We start from the raw sequence: 19710 nt of genomic DNA, 5'->3' as shown, positions 1-19710 counted from the left end.
GGAAGGAAGGTGTGAGGAGCTGGGGGTCGGCCTCTTCTCACAGGTAGCTGGTGATGGGACCAGAGGGAATGACCTCAAGTTGTGCCAGTGGAGGTTCAGGTGGGAAATGAGGAGACATTTCTGCTCAGAAAGAGCAGTCAGGTGTTGGGACGGGTTGCCCAGGGAGGTGGTGGCGTCACCGTCCCTGGGGGTGTTCAAGGAGAGGTTGGACATGGTTTAGTGGGTGACACTGGTGGTAGGGGGATGGTAGGACCAGATGATCTTGAAGGTCTTTTTCAACATTGATAATTCTATTAACTTCTTTGTGTAGCACCAGCAGGACCTGGCAAACTTTTAGTTTAAATGAAATAAGATCCTGCAGTCTGATGCTAGTCATAAACAGCAAAGATCCCATCCTTCACATTAAGAAGAAAAATGATATTTAGAATGAGATGTGTGGCAATGGATTTCATTAGATGATCTCTTTTTTATCATAAATTGAGCACTGGCAGCTGGTCTTTTATCACTTTGTTGCAGGTTTTGAGCAAAGCTCTTGATTAGGAAAAAAAATATCTTGGTCTTATACACTCAATCAGAAAGGTCAGTTAAAAAAACAATTTCAGATGTCAAGCCCCAAATGATTATTACAAAGTTAATCACACTTCCACATAAAGAATTTGACCCAGGTTTGGGAGGGAAATAAAATGCATCCCTTGAAATTGCAAAAAGGGGTAACTACTGAAATTTCTTCCAGTTCTTCCCAAGTCAACCACTCATTAAAAAAAGTATCCCAAGACCAGTAAGAGAAAAAATGGGGACTTCATAAATGGTAAAGTGGAACTTGTTAAACGATATCACATAACACTACACACAAGAAACATTAGCGTTAGCATGTTTTTTTTTCTTTGGGACTGAGATTCATGCAGCTTCCCTACCTTCCTTTGGGAGAAATCAAGTTTCAGTTAGGAACACCTGCATTCTCCCAGCATGACAACCCTTTCCAAAACCATCATATTGTTCACTTTATTCAACCCACCAAAAAAATCCCTTTTGATAACACTGTTTATTTTAGCTTCCTTGGCATCTATGAGGTCCTCTGAGTTCATCAGTGATTCCTGTGTCACAGTTTTAAAAGGTCCAGTGCAGAAAAGAACAATGCCAATGTTATAAACATACTCATTTACTAATGGATTGCATAAGATTTTAAACAACTGTCCTTTGCTGTGAGGTGTAAAGGAATAGAAACTCATGCTGTCAACAGGGCTAAATTATTATCATTCTAGATGCAGATTAGCTTCACTAAGGAGATATTTATTGCTTCACCTGCCTTGAACTATAACTGCAGACTCTTTGACAAATGGCCTATAACAGGTTTAATCTTCAGAGAGGTCCATATCCTTGTAACTATTGTCATAAGTCTACTGCGTAGCTATAGAATAGCTTTTGGGGGTATCTATCGTTTACAGAAGTCTGTCTCCTCACCAAGTCCTAACTTGGCTGGTAGGGGGCTTACATTCAGCAGACCAACTTGTACATCAGTGCTCTGTGAAAATTATGAGGCCAGGAACCTGAACATGATAGATGCTATGCACAATTTTTATTGCTTTGAAGAATGTGTAGCCACTGTCTAACTGGTCCTAAAGTTGTCCATTGAATATGCTCATCTGATCATCTGAAAGTAAGCAGACTCTGAATGTATTGATTTAATGTAATAGCAAGTTGTTGGAAAAACAAATGCTGGCAATGCCTACAGAAGGATAACCTTGCAATTGCAAGCAGTTCATTTTGACAGCACCATGGATGGATAGATCAAGGATGCTGAACAGTTAAACCCTCTGTAGCCTGATGACAGCCGTTAGGAGGCAACTCAAGGAAGACAGACAGACAGCCACAGATGCCTATTTGGGCACTGCGTTTCTGTAGAAACACCACAAATTCTGGAAGCTAACTGTTTTCCTGAGAATGCAGTTACCCAATACCACTTTACTGAATTACAACATTACACACAACATCTGCAGTTTCTAAAGGAATATCACCACAGAGGTTATCATTCTTTACAGGTGATAGCATTAAGCACTGTCATAATAAGGCCTGCAAAAATCACAACACTTGCCCTAGAGTATCTCTTTCAATGTGTTAATGGCATGGCAGGAAAGATTAAAACCCCGAGACTTTTTTAAGTCTAATAAATTGTGTTTATCTCCAAGGGACTCAGCCACTACAGTGAAGGTGAAGCTTTGGAAATATCCTACCTTGCGAGAAGCATTTTTGTCTGTGTTCTCCACATCACCGTCCAAGAATGGCATGGCAAAAGAGCTGAGATCCTGCCAGGAGAGAGAAGAAAAAATGATGTCTTATATTAATGTCTTCTTCCTTCCATCAGAGCTCCCGTGATTGTAGCCCACTCTGTTATTTCCAAAGTGCCCACTGCTTTACCCATAGCAACTGCTGAAAAGTAATAACGTGGGCTCTGATAATTCTCCTCGCCTATGAAAGGGAAGAGATTTAAGTAACTAGTGAATAGAGAGCCCTTTGCAGCACTTCCAGTTCATCACCATCAAAAGGCATTCAGCATCTGGACAGCCAAAGCAGAAAGTCCTGTAAAAAGTTTCAAAAGGGGGGTACCCAAATCCCACGGAAAAAATTATAGGAAATTACAGTCTAACTATAGCCACTTGCTCAGCAAATGACTGATCTGGCCTTTAGTGGGGACTACAATCTTTGTTTAAAAAGTATTTATGGTGATAAAACCTGAATGAGAATATGTCAATGTTCTCAAAATAAGTAACATACATAGCAAAGAGGGAGAAAACAGAGACGTGGTGTTGAGGATGAGATAAACAATTCATTTTCACAAGGTAGAGGAGCCCCTTCTGTGACTAAATTCTGTGCAACTGGAGAAAATAAAGCCATAAGAAAAGCACACATGCTCATCTTTAACTAACAAAAACAAACTGTAATTATATTCTACATCCTGCCGTCTGTTCTGTTTATGCTACTTCATGTTCCAGCCACGAGATTTTTAGGGCTCCTTTGTAAACGCATAATGAAATTTTCTGTGTTAGTGTCAAGTTTAGCATCTGTCTGATCAGAAAAGTAGATAATGAGTAACTCCATGAGCAAAAACATGGTTGTTAATGTTGCGTGCTGAAGAACTGAGGCTTGGATCCCAAGCCTCAATCTCAAAGTCAGGAAAACCTCCTCAACCCAGAGCATCTCTAATGCAAGGCATCACCCTTTAAATATAATGATTCAGAGCTTCTCTACCATCACATCTGCATCTCATTTAAAATTGCTCAAAACAAAAATAAATAGCAATTTCACTTAAACCTAATTTGAGATTAAATAGAGCTTAATTAAAAATTAGCACTGGCCGGGAAGTCTGCGAGGCTTGCTTGCCAAAAGGCCTTCAGAATTCTGAACAGCCACAGGTCTAATCACATCACATTGTGTAATCATACTAAATCCAAAATATGCTCAAAAATGTGTGTAACTTGGGCATAATCCTTGCAAGTGTTCGAAAATATTCTGGTTACATAATGAACAACAAAAATAAGGAACAAAATATTGAATTACTGGAACTGAAGCACATGGGAGTAACTCGTGCCAAGCTGGAAAGGGAAAAAAAAGCAACCCCACTTGGCCAAACTGGCCCCGAGTCCCTAGGCCACAAACCAAAGTATTCATGACAAATAAGTGTGCTCCGAGCTATGTAAATTCAATGGGAACCATCTACCAAGGCCCAAACTACAAAGCACTAACCCAACTGTGTGTCACCCCCATCACCACACTTTGACGTGTGTTTCGCATCATGCTCGTTTGCAAATGCAAATGTAAGCAAATATTTCAAAACCAAAAGAAGAGTCAATTTGTTCGCTTGTATTTTCATTGTTATCAAGATTTGACAGGGGTTAAACCAGGCACCACAGGACCTTAAAGAGAAACTTCCGTATTAATTTGCTTATTCTTATCACTAATAAAGACCAAAATGACTCATGTACTCCATCTAAAAATTACCTAGCCATAAACAGTGTTTATAAACATTATCAATAAATGGATTATTATATTCCTACTTCATAGATTACCACAATAATTAAATAATAAATCTCTGTGAAGAATTTTAAGAACCTAATGGAAAGTTACACAAAATCATATCCCCTCATGTTTGCTTTAATTTAGCCAAAGGATTTGCCGACACTTTCTTTGACCCATCTTTGGTAGTGAAGAAGCTGGAATCTGATGTGTGCTAAATCATTTTCCATTAAATAAATCAAGGAAATAATACCTTTTGAGGTATTATTTGATGCCATATGTTAGCATGTCTATATCCCTACTTTTTCTAATTCACAGGGAGAAGACCTGCAGTTTGGGAAGGCTGGAGCCTGGAGGAAGAAAGTTGGTTTTTAAGGGGACACATACCTAGCAATTAGGGTTGAAAAAGCTGTCCAGGAAACCTGGAGCAGCTGGGAATGAAACCATTACTTCTCTTTTGAGCAGAAATGTTCAAAAACAGGAAGAGGTAGGTAGGCAGAATTATTTTCCTACCAGCTAAATTTCAGTTGCCAGTAACAATTCCAAGCTTAAAAATGGATACATGCTATATTCTAAAGCCTAGAAGTATGAAACCCACCTGATGATTTTATTCTATTTTGTAACTCTCAGATTCGATGGAGGTAAGTTTCCTTCATCTGTTTTCAAATGCAGAATCAGTACATCTCTGCTTACAGGTGGAAATAACTGGAGCCATACCAGAGCCTCCCTGGACAACATGAGACCTTTCTTTGTCTGCTAGCGAACATTTAAGCAGGATAATTTTATTTGTAGTCCCATGACAGAGTCTGTAAGTGGCTACCTAACAATATTTTCATCTTTCTCTTCTTCATGAGACTCCAGTTACAGAAGGAAAAAATGTATATATCAAAAGCCAGGCTGCAAATAGTGCTCTCTCATTTCCAGCCTGTTGGCTAAGCAAGGAAATCTTGGGTGTTTATTTGCTCTTTGTGTCTCTGCGGAATTTAGAACAGATAATTTCTTTTTTTGTGTTGTTCTACATCCAGAAGCATATGCAGCTACAGGGTTGATGACACAGTACCTCTTTAAAAAAATATAAAAATAGGAACTGCTCCAAAAGTGTTGCAAAACACCTGTAACACCTCTTGACAAGCCAGTGGTTCAGCCTTGGCTCTTATTCTGTACCTGACTGCTCTGATCTTATGCTAACTGATACACATTGAAGGCTTGCTCTGCCATCATCGTAGGACTTAAACTAGTCTTAGGCAGCTTTTTCACTCCTACAGAAAGCTGGCGATGCTGTTATCCACTAGCGCTCTCCAGCTCTGCTTCATTACATTTGGTATAAATGCTCTAGAAAATCCCATGTTTTGGAGAGACATTAGAAAAACTTCTGCAAAAGTGTACAGTGGTGTGTTGGTAAGAGCAAGATCCTTCTCATTTGAGACTGCAGAGCCCTGGCTGAAGAATAAATGGTATCACCCCTTGTATCTATCATTTCTGCATCACATCCTTGGAGAGAAAACTTCTACAGAGACCAAAGTCTGTGCACATCCCTGTAGTGGGAAAGGCTTCCAGAGGCTGCAGCTCCTAGTGGTGCTAACCTGGAATTAAGGTTATTCAAAGTCCATTTGGTAAAGTTTTGTGAGCTTTCCTGTCATGCTCCTGTTCCTCAGGAGGTCCTTCCCATTGCTCAGTGCAGACTAACAGCCAGACACCGGTCCTGTCATGCCCCATTAGAAAAAATGAGCTCTTGAACAGTTTAGATTTACTTTACAGCCACAAGGCTGGTTTAAATTTATATCCAGATACACACACAGAGCTACATCACTCCTTCCTGATTCCTCTCTTTTTCCTTGGACAGCCCTTATATCAGAATACTTGGAATTATTATTGGATATCTTGGGAAAACAACGACAACAAAAAAGGCCCTTTCTCAGAACTGTTTTGGAGAATAGGAAGGAAAACCACATTTTAGGATACAGAAAGCAAATATATCAGCTGGCAACATGCAGCCAAATGGCAGCAGGAGCAAGGTTTGGTTCGCCAAGCAATTTTTCACCTTTTCCAACCAGTTTCAGTTTCTTTCCTTACCAGGGAGAATTCCTGCCAAAAAAAATCCTGCCCAGACACGCTGGTCTGGACGCGGCTGCAGTTGGGGACCTTGGTGTCAGAAAAGAGTTTCCAGCAATTCTGTTGCAGAGGCAGCAAGCTTAAATAACAAACCACTAAAGCCTTGAATCCAGTAAGCAACGTAGTTGGAATAAAAAGGATTTATTATTATTATTGTTATTTTTGTTTTGTTTCAAGGCTGCTTTGTCAGCCAGGCTAAAAAAGCTTCCCTGCAATGGCTGAAGCCGGTGAGCCAGTAAGGCATAACAGGATGGGCTGTGATTGACAGGTCAGAGACCTATTTCCAAAGTGTTTTGGGTGGGAGTAAGACTTATTTTATGGTCCTGATCAACAGTAGTCTACCCATCTTCCTCCTCAAAGGAAAAGGGGGAGAAAATACGATGAAAAGGGCTCAAGGGTTGAGATAAGGACAGGGAGGTCACTCACCATTTATCGTCATGGGCAAAACAGACTCAGCATAGGGAGATTAAAATAATTTATTGCCTATCATTAGTGGAGTAGCACAATGAAAAACCAAAAGCAAACCACAAACACCCCACGGCCCATCTCTGATGTAAGGCTAAGTCCTTCTGCTACAAACAACTTTAGGAGCCCACTGGAGGTAGTAGCAGCATCATGCAGTCCTGACTACTGATGGTCCCACCTATGAGACATCGCTTTTCTGCTTCACTAACTTCTATGTACGTGCTAGGACTGCACCAAATTTAAGGACGTGAGATGCCTGCCAGACAACGCAGTCTCTTTGTAAAATATAACTCAGGCAGGAGGTAACAATTTACTGAGAAGGTTTCTCAATATGGGGACATGGCTCCTTTAATAAAATAAGGAAAACAAGATACTGAGAAATTAAGAGTGCCAAAGACTGATGATCTCATAAAGCACTGCTAAAAATTGCACTCCTCAGCATCTCAACTTTACAAGCCTCTCGGGGTCTCCTCTTCTGCTAACATTACTGAGCACATCAACTGTCCTACCAAGGACAAAGAAAGTCAGGATATTTATTCACATAGTTGTGAACCACTTCTTTTAGCTCAGTCTGTGCACCAGCAGATTTTCTTATTTTTTTTTTTAGATCAGCCTTCTTTTGTACCTATTACAAGCCTATAGGGAATTCTGAATAGTAAATATACTACATATGCTAATAGCCTGTGAGCAGAATCCAGACTTTGAACTCTGTGGAATAGGGTGCATAGCTCAACAGTTCTGATTGCATTAAATTTTTCCTTTTAGGAGAAGAAGCCTTTTACGATTTATATCAACTCAAATATTCCTATTGCACGTGGAATGATTCAAAACTGACCTACACGGGAATTTCTGTCCTTCTGATTCTGTTGTTTTGATATAACAGGCATAGTATCGTAGGACTTGCTACACGGCTTTATTCCTTTGGGAGTAGGTTGCTCATTGCTTTGCTTTTCTCCCTCCCCCATGCCATCTAGACTGCAGCATGTGTTTTGGAGACAGATATATAAATCGCACTGTGAGACATAGGATGCTGGTGACTAAGTCTCGGGATGACTCAATGGGAGTGGGCAGTAACAGATGTACAAAGCTGGTTACATTTGTGCAAGCCAGCTTTGTACTTCACAGGGCTATGGCAATTTATTTGTGTACTGTTACTTTTAAGGCTGTTCACATTAAAAATGAACAATTGAGTGGGTCTGGACAGTTTGAGATGGTAGAAATGAGCTATAGAGGCTCGATTTTGTCCACAGCATGAAGATGGCAGAAGCACCGTGGTCCTTGGTGACTCTGCAGGACCAGTTGCACAAAATTCAGTGTCAAGGTGGATACAGCACCAGACTTGAACTAACAGAGGGTGTAACACCCTAATTTTTTAAAATAAGTTAAAATAAATAAATGACCTGCCTGGAAGAAATGGGAAATATTCAGTCCCAAAGAGACACAATCTGAAAAGTTAGGGAGCTATGGCTGGCTGAAATCCAACACAGAACTCAGTATGTGAAGATCACCATCCATCTGGTGATTATTCAATGTCCTATAGCAAAAAAACTTGGCAGTCTCAGCTGCAACAACAAACAAGCAAAGAACTAAAGAACTAAGCAAAGAACAAGCAAAGAACTAAAGAGCTACTGAAGCTACTTCTCCCCTTTTCTCACTCGTGGGTTGCCTGGCTTGAGTTGCCACCACTTGATCTGAAAGAGCTGCTAAAACTGAGAATTTCTCGGAGAAGGGGATAGAGATAAAAATGAAACCTGTAATTCCTTGGTATTTCCCTCAAACAGCTGTCCAAGCTGCTCATCCTGAGTTATCCTGACCATGAGACACTGGCAGCCTCCAGCACACCCTTCCAAACCTCTCGACTGATCCTGACCTTAAAGTACAGCCAGCAGCCCGCAGCAAGCGTACCTCTTCTTCTGAGGCTGTAGGCAAGGTTCATCAAAAAAACCTGCCAAGAGATCGTGGACTGCTTTTTGTTTTTCACTCAATCTCAGAACTAAACCACCAGAACACATTCCTACGCTGCTCACGGAAAAGCTGAAATTTTCTTTCAAGTCTGTGCTCTCCTGCCAGGAAACACCTCGATATCTTCTTGGTGATTCAGCCTTTGCAACCGAGCTGAGCACAGCCTGGAGCACTCAGACCTGGAGTGGGATGTGATGTCCACAGAGCCCAGGGTGGTACAGAAACATTGTGATGAAGAGCACTGCTCTCACCTAACCAGAACATCACGCACCATCACTGGGGGATCTCCGACACAGCCTGAGCAAGATCCCCAAGCACACGACAGCCTGGTTTGTCAGCTCCTGCACACCAAGAACCACACAGCACGGTGACTGGCAGCATGCGTATTACAACAGCAGATGGACAACCTAGCGAAAGCGTAAATAACAAAATGTCATTAAAAAAAAATAAAAGAAAGAAAAAGAACAGCAGAGCAAGCAAGTCAGGGAGGAAAACAAAATTCTCAATATTCTCTGTGACACCACGGTCCACATGCAGTGTCTGCAGTGGCTGGCTCCTGCACGGATCCAGCCTATGGAAAAAATCTGTTGCCTTTTAGATGTTGCAGCTTGCTTTACAAGTATGATGCTGCCTACTAACAGGGGAGCAAGGCTGGATGTCCCCAAGTGCTCCACAGACTCTGGTGGTTACAAGCTCTTTATTAAGCCGAATTTTTAGGTGCTCAGCCTAAGACAACCTTTCTCTGGCTAGGCATTTCCTCCAAGAAACAACCAAAGTTAAGACAAGCAAGGTGAAAGCAGAAGAGAACATACCTCAGCCCTGGTGAATGTGATCAGATGAACAATGAGATGATCGGATGAACGATGAGGGAGTTAAGAAACAACCAGAAGAGATACCACTGCAGGGAGAGATGGCAAGAGACTGCCAATGTTCAGATGGCTCATCTCGGTGCCAACAGAATTGCTTTCCAATACTTACATAAACGACACACAGAATCCCAAGGTATTTGCAGAGAAAAAGTACACATTTTCTATAAAACATAATGTCAGCCACAGTGGAAGAGCAGAACCACAGGAAACAAAAGATGATTTTGCCATTATGTAATGAAAACACTTGAGACGCTACAGCATGGGGGCAATCTGACGGGATTCAAAGCCGGGATCATCATGAGTCTTTCTAAATCATCTCCATGCTTTATCTGCTTAAGAAATCACTGTAGTTGACATTTTGATGCTTTTCTTCACTCTCTGTAGGCCAAATCTCTTAGAAAAACATTTCCTCAAGGAAGAGCAAAAAGAAACAGAGTTGGAGCCGAAAACCTCCAGCTGACGGCATTATCTGAGAAATCCTTAAAGGGTTCCCCCTTGCATGCATCTCACTAAAAAAGGTGGCAGAGATTTTCTGCCTGGTGTGAATGCCATAAGCACTTGAACTACAACTATTTTTTGCAGTTCACCGCATTTAGGAAGACAGCTGCCTACTGCCTCCTCCTTCCATTCTTTTCAGTTAATAACCATGAATAATCTCAACAATTAGAAAAAAAAATAATAGCTGGAAAGCCAGGTAAGTGCTTAGAGCTGGAAAGCCAGGTAAATTAGGAACCTACTCTGATCAAGAAGTCCCTCAGCTAAAAAAAGAAAGTAAAAAAAAAGTTTAGAAGCAAAGAGAAAATGAGGTAAGGAAAGGAAGAGCAGGATGCCTATGTGCTTGGTGTGCTGAAGACCTGAATAGGAGCTCAACTGGGACAACTCATAGAGCCCACAATGAAGGAAGATTTCTAAGTTCATGCTTTCCTGAGGTATACTCCTTTGTGACTGCAACTGCAGAAAAAAAAAAAAAAAATCATATCTACAAAATTTACAGTCACTTTGCTATAGCTTTTCTTACAGTTTTAGCACCAACTGTAAAAAGAAACCATTTTATGCAGGTTGCTTAATTTCATAGGATAGACTATTTGTTTTTCTTTTCCCCAAAGAATGGATTCTCCACCCTCTGAGCTCTTTACACATTTTGCTGGAGCTGGCAATGTAAAAAGCCCTCAAGGACAGAAGGAAGATCAAATTTTCAGAGATAATCCAGAAAACACTGTCACAGTCACAGTACAGTACTCTGCCTTAAATCCAGCTTGCATGTCCTTCAGTCTCACCCTAGGCTTTGAGCTGAGAGATGCTGAGAGCTGCAAAGATTTGGTACCTTTATTATTTTTTTTCTAGTTAGTGGTGCCATGTAATACTAATAAATTACATTACATTTTTCATCCCGTGGGAATCCAAGCAGCTTTACAAACTGCACATCCAGTCCAGAATTGCTTCACAGATGGACTTAAGTGATGAGACTTTCATTGCCTGTGCTGACTTCCTGGCTTACCTGGGGGAAAACATCAAGGACAAGATATCTGTCATCGAAAACACTAGTCATCTACCCCACACTTTTTGTCTAGCCTCCCATTACAGAGCTCAGGGAAAAGCCAGCATCTCCACTGGGGTATTTGTTCTCGTTCCCCTTGTGCAGGGCTGCAGGGAAAGGTTGGACAACTTGCTTACACTTCGGATGGTTCGGCACAGGATGAACGAACCCTGACTTTCACCTCTCCCTCTTTACCGCCTATGAAGTAGGAATAAAATCACTTATTTTCCCATTTCCCTCTATTTAGAAAGCGAAGCATCCCGAGTAGGGACCACGTCGTACTACGGGCACGTCTACACGGCAATCACGAGCGTGGCTTAACCCAGCTCGGCACCGCACCGACAGCAGTGTAGCCATGACAACACACGGCCTAGCGTAGGCTGCACAATCCCCGCGGGAGGCTGAGTAAATACTCTGGTAATTTAGCTCACTTTGAGCTCTTCACTCCCGCTGTTGTACGGCTGTCGGGACTGAGCCGGGCTAATTTACGCCCAGCTTCAATCACGTCTTCGCCTGCGGTCTAGACACGCCATGGGCGTCCATACAGTGGGTGGCACACTGAGATCCCAAACTCTGGCATTTCTAAGTGTTATCAAAATGTACATTTTCTTCACCCAGCTTTGGCTGCTGTATAGAAGACACGGTTAACTCTTTGATGGAGTGAGCACCCATTGTAGTCAAATTGAGGGAGACACTGTGTCCAACTGAAAAAGAATTTAACTTTTAAGTTAAACAAAACAAAACAAAACAAAATTAAGAAAATAGGCCTGCTGTATGAGCACGGAGAGAACCCAGTTCATTAGAGAAGGGACATGATCTAAGGGAAACGTCCAAGGGTGAGGTCCAAGCACCTCACACTGCCAGGCCTCCTCACACCCTGGCCACTTGCTAAGGCTGTCTCTAGGGACGTGCTTCAAAAGCTTCAAAGCTGTGCTCGCAAAAAGGTGTTAGAAGACAAAAATGACCATCTCTGGAAGAAAGATGGAGAGAATATTTGCCCATCTGGAAAATCTTGTGAACAATGAGACTAATGGAACAAGACATAAAAAGGGATTACTCATTCTCACTTGAGATAGCCATCACTGAAAATAATTTTTTTGCAGTGGGTCCAGTTTGGAAATAATCTTCATATGGAATGGGAAGGACAGAAATAAGACAGAATAAGGTGGTTTTTTTCCTAGTTACTGTACATGCAATACTAAAATGTTAAAGTCAATATCCCCCCAAATAAATTGCAGGCTTCTTTCAAGGGCTGTGGTTTTTATTGGTATGTACCATTTTTTTCCAGAAATTGTTCCCCGTTTAGATCCAGTACAGGGAAAATGCCTTAAAAATGAGCCATATGCACTTCTTTAATAAGTCTAATTTCAACTATCTAACTCCTCGTGCCCATTTGAGCACCACGATTACAATGGACGTGGGTGAACACACTGTGGAGAAAAGACAAGTAAGCACACCTATATTCAGGTAAGTCTTATTTAAAAATTAAACTTGATACACATATATGCACACACATATGTTGCCAAAAGTTGTTTCTGCTTTATGTATTGTTTTTTAAACCCAGCAGACACTGGTGAGCTCTAACAGCTCTAACAGGCAAACCTGCATTTGGTTTGCCTGGCAGTCTGTACATGAAAATGGTTCAAAAAGCATTTGATCCTGCCTGGAGCGTGTGGGACATGCTTCCAAGCCAGCAGGGTGCTCTGGACACGGTGACAGATGGACAGAGTATGAGCCTGGCACGGGAGAGGCCATTTGAGAAGTCTCGGCTGCTCCAAGACATGTGGCAGACAGTCCCAACCCAGTTTTCACCAAATATTAAACCTCTCTTTGGAATCACCAAGCCAGGCTCTGCCAGAGGCATCAGGAGGGACTCTGCTTGTGGCTCACCCCATCACGGACACCTGTTGTGCCAAGGGGCTTCACCAAAAACCTCCCAAACAAGCACCCAAGCAGGACACAAAAACTAAGCAAAGACAAAAAAGCCATTTTTTTCTTAAGGTAAATTAAAACAACAAGCAGGAAACCTTGATTCAAAATAACATTTTTTATTCTTGATTGGCTTTCTATTTTTATACAGAGCAGAATACTACCGAAAGCTAAGTTCATGCAAGTAATATGGCCCTCAAAATATATTGGCTATTTTTCTCATTAAAATGAGAATTTCAATCTATGTGTATTAAATATCTGTGCAGTTATTAATTAGTATGCCTTTAAGTTTTATTGACATTTACCTTGAGCTCCTTTACCTTTTGCATTAGGATGCAAATTTGCATTAGGATGCAGATTGGGCTGCCCACAAACAGGCATTATAAACAGCAAAATACCTATTAAAAAAGTATCTCTTCCATCAGAGGAAGAGGTTAAGTTCATCAAAACATCAGTTCTAAAAGCAAAAGCATTAGTACCTACAATGAGAAACAGAAGCAGACTGTCACTGCTGACTGTGTCCTCCAGGGTTTACAAGTGCTAGAGCTCATCTCACAGGGAGATTTTTTTCTTTTACTCACATATAACACATGTAGGAAAACACACATGGTAAGCATGTATTGAATCATAAAATAGAATCATGGGATGGCTTGGGTTGGAAGGGCCCTTAAAAATCATCTAACTCCATATATTGGGTGTACATATACATGATAGCAAGCTCTGAGGCTTTTAACTGACAGTTCTCTTAAATGTTGATGATTTCATATTTCTTGGCTCTGAATCAGCTCATCACTGGACCTACATGGGTGGTGAAATATGCCAAAATGGCACAGTGATCTTCTCTTCCTGATGGAAAACCCAGGTCTGTTTACTGCCTGAAGCAGATTGTGGTTACAGGTGATTTCCACCAGCTCTGTGATTTACCTTTAAAGGCTTACAGCAATATTGCTTTTTATTCTTCTAATGCCTTCTTGATGACTGTGATCCTAGTACAAATTCATGTGTTTTTGTTTGTTTGTTTTCAGTGTGCATTTCAAATTGAGACATTTTTAAAAATAAATACAATTTTTATTCCACTCTCAGCAAACCCTGGACAAAAACAAAGTGCAACAGAGACGTCTCTTGCTGGGTTTCCCGCTGCCTCCCTTTCCATCAAGTCAGTGTTTTGAAACACAGGGGGTTGCCCCCACAGCAGCAGGATCTGTTTCATCCTCCTGCCAGTCATTCTCTCTTCCTGCTGATGCTCCTGAACCCCAAACTCCCAATTTTGGCAACTTCAGATTTCTCTCATCTCTGAGATTCCCGACTCTTCCCCCCAGATGGGAATGTAGCTGAGAGTGAAATCTCCTCCTTGAAGCAGACACCCTAATCTCTCCCAGACCCCATGTGCCTGAAACAGCCCAGAACAGCAGCTAAAACACAGAGCCCAATGAACAGAACAGAGAGGAGCTGGCAAAAGGCATCGCATCGTATACCGGAATAAATTCCAGCTGCCACTCACCAAACCCCTCCCATCACCCCACTAACAGGGCACCGCGTCTGATGCCAACACAGAGCCAGCCTCATCGTTATCGGACGCTCATTATCTCATGGGCCCATTAATTGCAAGGCAAACTGTGTGAGCTCAGCATTAAGTCTGGCAGCAGAAAGGGAAAAATGCACAAGGAGCACACGAAGCCTGCAGTACTCGTCTTTACCCTGCCGTACAGTCAAATATTGCATTACACTGCATTAAAAGAAAGGCAAACAGCAGAATAGGAGTTCCAATCAACCAGCTTACCAAAGCGCTGTGATTTGGGGTTTGCAATGACTAGCCACAGCAATTAGTTGCACAGCAGTTCAGGCTGCTCTGAGATGATCAGTATGAGCAAACAGGCATTGCAGGATGCGGAGACCAGATGGTTTTAGGCTGAAATTAAATAAACACCCCAAAAAGATAATCTCTCTTTCCAAAACACTAAGGAAAAGTTATGCAAGGAAAAAAAAAAAAATAACCAGCTACATTCTTTAACTAGATAAAAGAACATTTTGTTCAGCCTTGGAATATCTATTGTAATTAAATGCTGTAAAAACAGGACAACAGCCCCGTGCCAGCCATGCATACAAAAGAGACAAAACAAGATGAAAAACAAAATACCCAAGAACCATGCATTTCTTACACAGCCTGAAGAATGCCTGCCTCTCAGCAGAGTCCTGCAGTGCACTCAGGCTTCTCCCCTTAAATGAATGTGAAACCTATTCCCTTTACAAGTCTGGTAGAATAAATGAATAATAATAATAATAAAAAAAAAATCAAACCTGAAAAAAAACAAAAAACAACACACAACACACAGAGAGCAGAGCCACGCGCTGACTTACAGCTCTGAAAAATCCTGCAGTCTGGCTGGAAACGTCCATTGAAGAACTGCACGCAAAGCTTTTCCCTAAAGGCAGGCGCATTTAAAACATTTCAGGCTCTGCTACTGAAGCCGATGCTGCAACAGATGGGGACCAGGGCTGGGTGTGTTCCTCCTTCCCATCGCAGCGCTACAAGGGGCTGGCAGGAGCCGTAGGTAACTCAGGATAACGCAGGCGACAGTTTCCTCCGCCGCTGCCGGCTCCGTGCCAAAAATGCTTTAAAGCATCGCACGATTCGATTACAGGAACCTGCCACATCAACGCTGGCGGGGGCTAGCGGCACGCCGGCCGCACAGGCAGGTGATGAAGGGCTGCTCTGGGTGCATTAGCTAAATGCCGTGGGTCTGCCAGGGAAGTTGGAGAGTTCAAATAACCGCAGACGTTTTTTTTTAATATCAGAAGGAAAGGGATCCTATTTTCGGCAGCAGAAGTTTCACGTATCTGAGGCCGCATCAGCCCCTGGTACTTTGGGGAAGGCAGCACGGAGCAGCAGGCACGGTATGAAAGGAGTGGCTGCTGTGCTTAACAGCCCTGCTCCCAGCCCCTGCTCCCCAGCCCCTTGATCCCAGCCCCCTGATCCCCCCCTCAACCACGAGCCCACTTTGTATCAGTCCAAAAATCACCTTATTTCTCTCTGCTCCCAAGTTCTCCCACTTGCAACATGAGGAAGACTTAACGTGACTTTGCAATTTGCTATGAAGACCTCATTGGGAAAACATGTTGTCTGAGTGCAAAGTACAGCATTACCATTAAAAATAAAGATAACAGTAGAAATAGTTGAAAATAGAATAGAAAATAGAATAGTTGAAGAGGATAGCTCGTCACGTGGATGAAAGCATGCTCTGCTAGCACAGCAATGCAAACCCTCCAAGCGGGAGCTGAGGGACTGTGGGGATTTGAGATTTCTTCTTCAGCAACAATTTTTTGAAAAAGCCCTCTTAATAATCACCCTCAGCTTTGCTTAATCCAGCAAGAAACCTCATAAAGTGTCCTTTGCTGGCAAAAAAATCACCTCCAGACCGTGGGGCCACGTCCTTGGCCAAGATGCTCCTGAGGTCTGCCACAGATGAGGTCACCCCTGGTAGGCCAACACGAACATCAAGGCAAAAGGCAGAGAGATCCCATCCGCAGCTTCCAGTATTTGAACAAAAGACATCAAAATCCTCCTGCAGTGAACTGACACCTCTCTAGAGAAACAGGTGGCCGAATCCTGAGCCATGAAGCATTGCCAGCCCTTTCTTGGCCATTTCAGAACAACATTTGTGGGGACAGACTGAAATATTCTTTAATATATAGGGCTCGCTTTAATCGATCAGGATTTTGAATTCAGCAGCAGTGAGGTTGTGTTGCTGCCCCTCGTGCATGTCCTGCTGCCTCCCCTCGGTGTGCTGAGTGTGCTCCCACCTGCTAGCACAAGTCCCTTCTGAGCAAAAAGGCTGCAAAGGGTACACGCTGTTCACTCACACATGGCAGCTATGCCTTGAACCACTTTAAGACAAGCTCGGTTTCTGCCCTTTTTAATACAGAAGTGAACAAATATTTAGCATTTAGAAGGTTTCTCCCCAGCTAAATGAATATTTTATGCCTGCAGAATATACAAATAGTTTGGGAAAATAAACAAGCTTCCTTTTACAATTCTGTTTTGGTGGTACCAGAGATATTAGTCAAGCAGCTGGGGCAAGCAAAACATGTTTGTGCCTCCCCACTGCAGCTGTAGGAGAAAGGACACATCTGAGGCTGCCCTAGAGAGGGCAAAAAAGAGGAATGGGTTTTGCCTTGGAGTAAAAGAGGTCCTCCTTCAAACCAGGCTGAAAAGCAAGGTTCAGCTCAGATGCTTCCATGCACAGGCAACTTAAAAGGATTATTCTGATTAAAGATGAGATGAAATAAAATGGGTATTTACAGCCAGGAAAATGTCTCATATCCCTAAATCATTCCTTTCAAATCACTCGTAGGGCTCAGTTTGATGCAGCCAATTTAAAGAAACACCAAGACCTATTAAAGGTTTTTTATTAATTAATCTTCAAAACCAGTTCTGGACACAAAGTCTGAGTTGGCACAAATTCTACCTTGAAAATATGCCTCTTCCTCCCCCACCTTTGGATAAGGAATATGAAGCAAGAGAAACACATTGCACAACTACATCTGAGATAAGCAGAACAGTTAATGGTTTAGATACCATTTCATAAATATTTGCTGAAATAGTTTTTGGATTCTGTCCAGCTTCTGACATCCACGAAAAACATTTAGTGATTTGCCATTTTCTTTCACCCTTCTGGGATGGAAAATAGGCAGGGATTATTATTATGATTATTTCTTACTGTTATTTAATGTCTACTTGCATTTATGTGGCAGGCATCCTGCCAAAGAGCCTCAAGCTATTCTTGAATACACAGGCCTGAGGTGTCAAAATCACGTTTATGTAAATATTTTGTATTCTTTATTAATTAATTAGCACCTCTCTTATGACTGCAATATTCCCAGATCAAATACCCATGCTTAGATGTGGCTGGTTAACCAATAACTGAAGATCCAAGGAAAAAAATAAACTGAGTTTTGAACAAATACCTTGTTTCAAATTGTGATTTCCAGTGCACATGCTCGGATCTGAGACACCAAAGCTGTATACAGCATCTCGCACAAGATTGTGCAACACGAGAAAGCCACCCAAACAAAGCCACTAAAAGTATTTTTGCAAACATTTTATTGACAAATTCTAGGAGTCTGTAAGAATAGGGATCCAAAATTCCAGCTGTTTCCTTATGCACTAAGGACAATCTTTAAACCTCCAGAAAATGTTTTATGTAATCAAGATTCCATTCAAATAGATTTTTCAGTGTTGTTTGATTATTTGTTTATTTATTTTAATTCTCAAGTCTTTGCATTTCAAGCTTGTCAGTCATTATTGGTTTTGTAAGTACAAAAGTTTAAAAATGATTTCATTTTTGAGCACTCCTCAAACACTCACATATCTGGACTGACCGTAAGATTTTCACATCTTTCTGGACAACAAGGTGGGGAAAAAATCACCCAAAGCCACTTGTGCCTCCTACAGTGAATCACTCACTTGGGCTCCAAAGATCAAAATACGAGGAAAGCAGATTCATGACTATCCCGGTCTCACCAGCATAAAGCTACGGAGCTCTCTGGCTAACTGAAACAGGGCTGTACCAGCTGTATCTTGTTTTTCCATCTGAAGAGTTTAACGATTCTGGTTTGCAAAAATCCAGAGCCAGATCCTCAATCAGCTTCAGATTCTGTTGCACACAGTTCCTGCACAATTCGCTCACACTGTTCCAAAACACCAATCCTCTTTCTTCTTTTTGGTCCAAGTACAAGCCTAAGATAGCATAAATTTCCAACTGGCAGTACAGCAACCTTCCACAATTCCCCAGAGGAGACTGAAAATGCATTTCCATTGGTTGGTGTTATTTATATGCTGTAATTTTCACAAAGATCTAGTGGTTTTGTAAGTACTACATAAATTAGATGAGTTCATAGGGCCTGCTTCCATGACAATCTCCTTGTTCTAAGCAAGCAGTCCTTTAAAAATCCATCAGGCTACTGTCTGCAGAGACACGCCTTGGATACATGGCAACATACAGAGACTGCTGAGGCACACGGTGAGCCAGAACTCTGTGTGGCAGGGCAGGGTATTTGTCCAGTGCATATTTAAGAAAGTCTATGTCATATTTTTACACGGTATGCAGTCACCCTGCAAAATGTTACCAGGAGCAGCAACCAAAAGTGTCACGCAGCACAGATGTGCAGCAAAGCAGCCTGCAGCCAAGAAAGCAACACGTTTGGGGGAAGCTTGGGGAAGAGATGCAACTCCTTCCAGGTCCTTAAAAGCCACAGTGGTAGTTGGAAGACCAGGAGAGCCCAAGGGGAAGGTGAAATGGGGAGAGAAAACTCCTGAATAGCACCATAAATTACATCAGTTCTTAGGGGGAAAGCCAATGTAGTCTCAAGAGAAGCTGATGTTTGGTAAAGGGCAGCTGTAATCTGCCAGGGCTGGAAAAGGGATCACAAGGAAAAAAAGCATCACACCCCAACAATAAGAGGCAGGGAGGAACTGTGGAGTTCATTGCTCAAAATCTGTCAAAACTGAAAATTCAGGGTGGTGGAAATGGAACAAAATGGAAAGAAAGAGGAACAGAGAGAAATGTCCCATGCGAAACAAGATCTACAGTTCACCCCTCTATCTGTCTCAAGCAATCATTGTTTTTTCTTTGCAGTTTTCATCATGATCTACCAAGCAATGAACCAAACATCTGGAATTTGTAACTCACTGTTGACAAGCCAGAAGCAGAGCATCCATGTGAGAACAACCAAAACCCAGTAAGTGCCCATCTCTCCTCTACAAGGAGGGCAGATTGTGCCATGCCAGGGATGCCCTGCATGAATTAATGCACCTAGTCCTTCAGT

The 19710-nt window shown here is 42.0% G+C and overlaps 1 protein-coding gene across 3 annotated transcripts in view; it reads right to left on the bottom strand.

Annotated features, from left to right (window-relative positions):
* The window catches only part of PRKAG2 (protein kinase AMP-activated non-catalytic subunit gamma 2), a 208496-nt gene that overhangs the window by 140447 nt on the left and 48339 nt on the right, over window positions 1–19710 (bottom strand). Inside the window, exons 1-2 of one of the 3 annotated variants that reach the window (XM_027450398.3) lie at window positions 15244–15466; window positions 2232–2303 (exon numbers count right to left, since the gene is read on the bottom strand). In XM_027450398.3, the coding sequence (XP_027306199.1) occupies window positions 2232–2303; window positions 15244–15324 (153 nt within the window). In that variant the 5' untranslated portion in view covers window positions 15325–15466. Of the gene's footprint in view, window positions 1–2231; window positions 2304–10799; window positions 10824–15243; window positions 15467–19710 lie in introns of those variants that run through there. The other 2 variants (XM_027450399.3, XM_027450396.3) reach the window with 2 other exon arrangements.

The sequence above is a fragment of the Anas platyrhynchos genome, chromosome 2 (genome assembly GCF_047663525.1).
Source record: "Anas platyrhynchos isolate ZD024472 breed Pekin duck chromosome 2, IASCAAS_PekinDuck_T2T, whole genome shotgun sequence".
Classification (NCBI taxonomy): Eukaryota; Metazoa; Chordata; class Aves; order Anseriformes; family Anatidae; genus Anas; species Anas platyrhynchos.
Note: the sequence above shows the minus strand (reverse complement) of the source record. Positions and strands in the feature narration are given on the sequence as shown.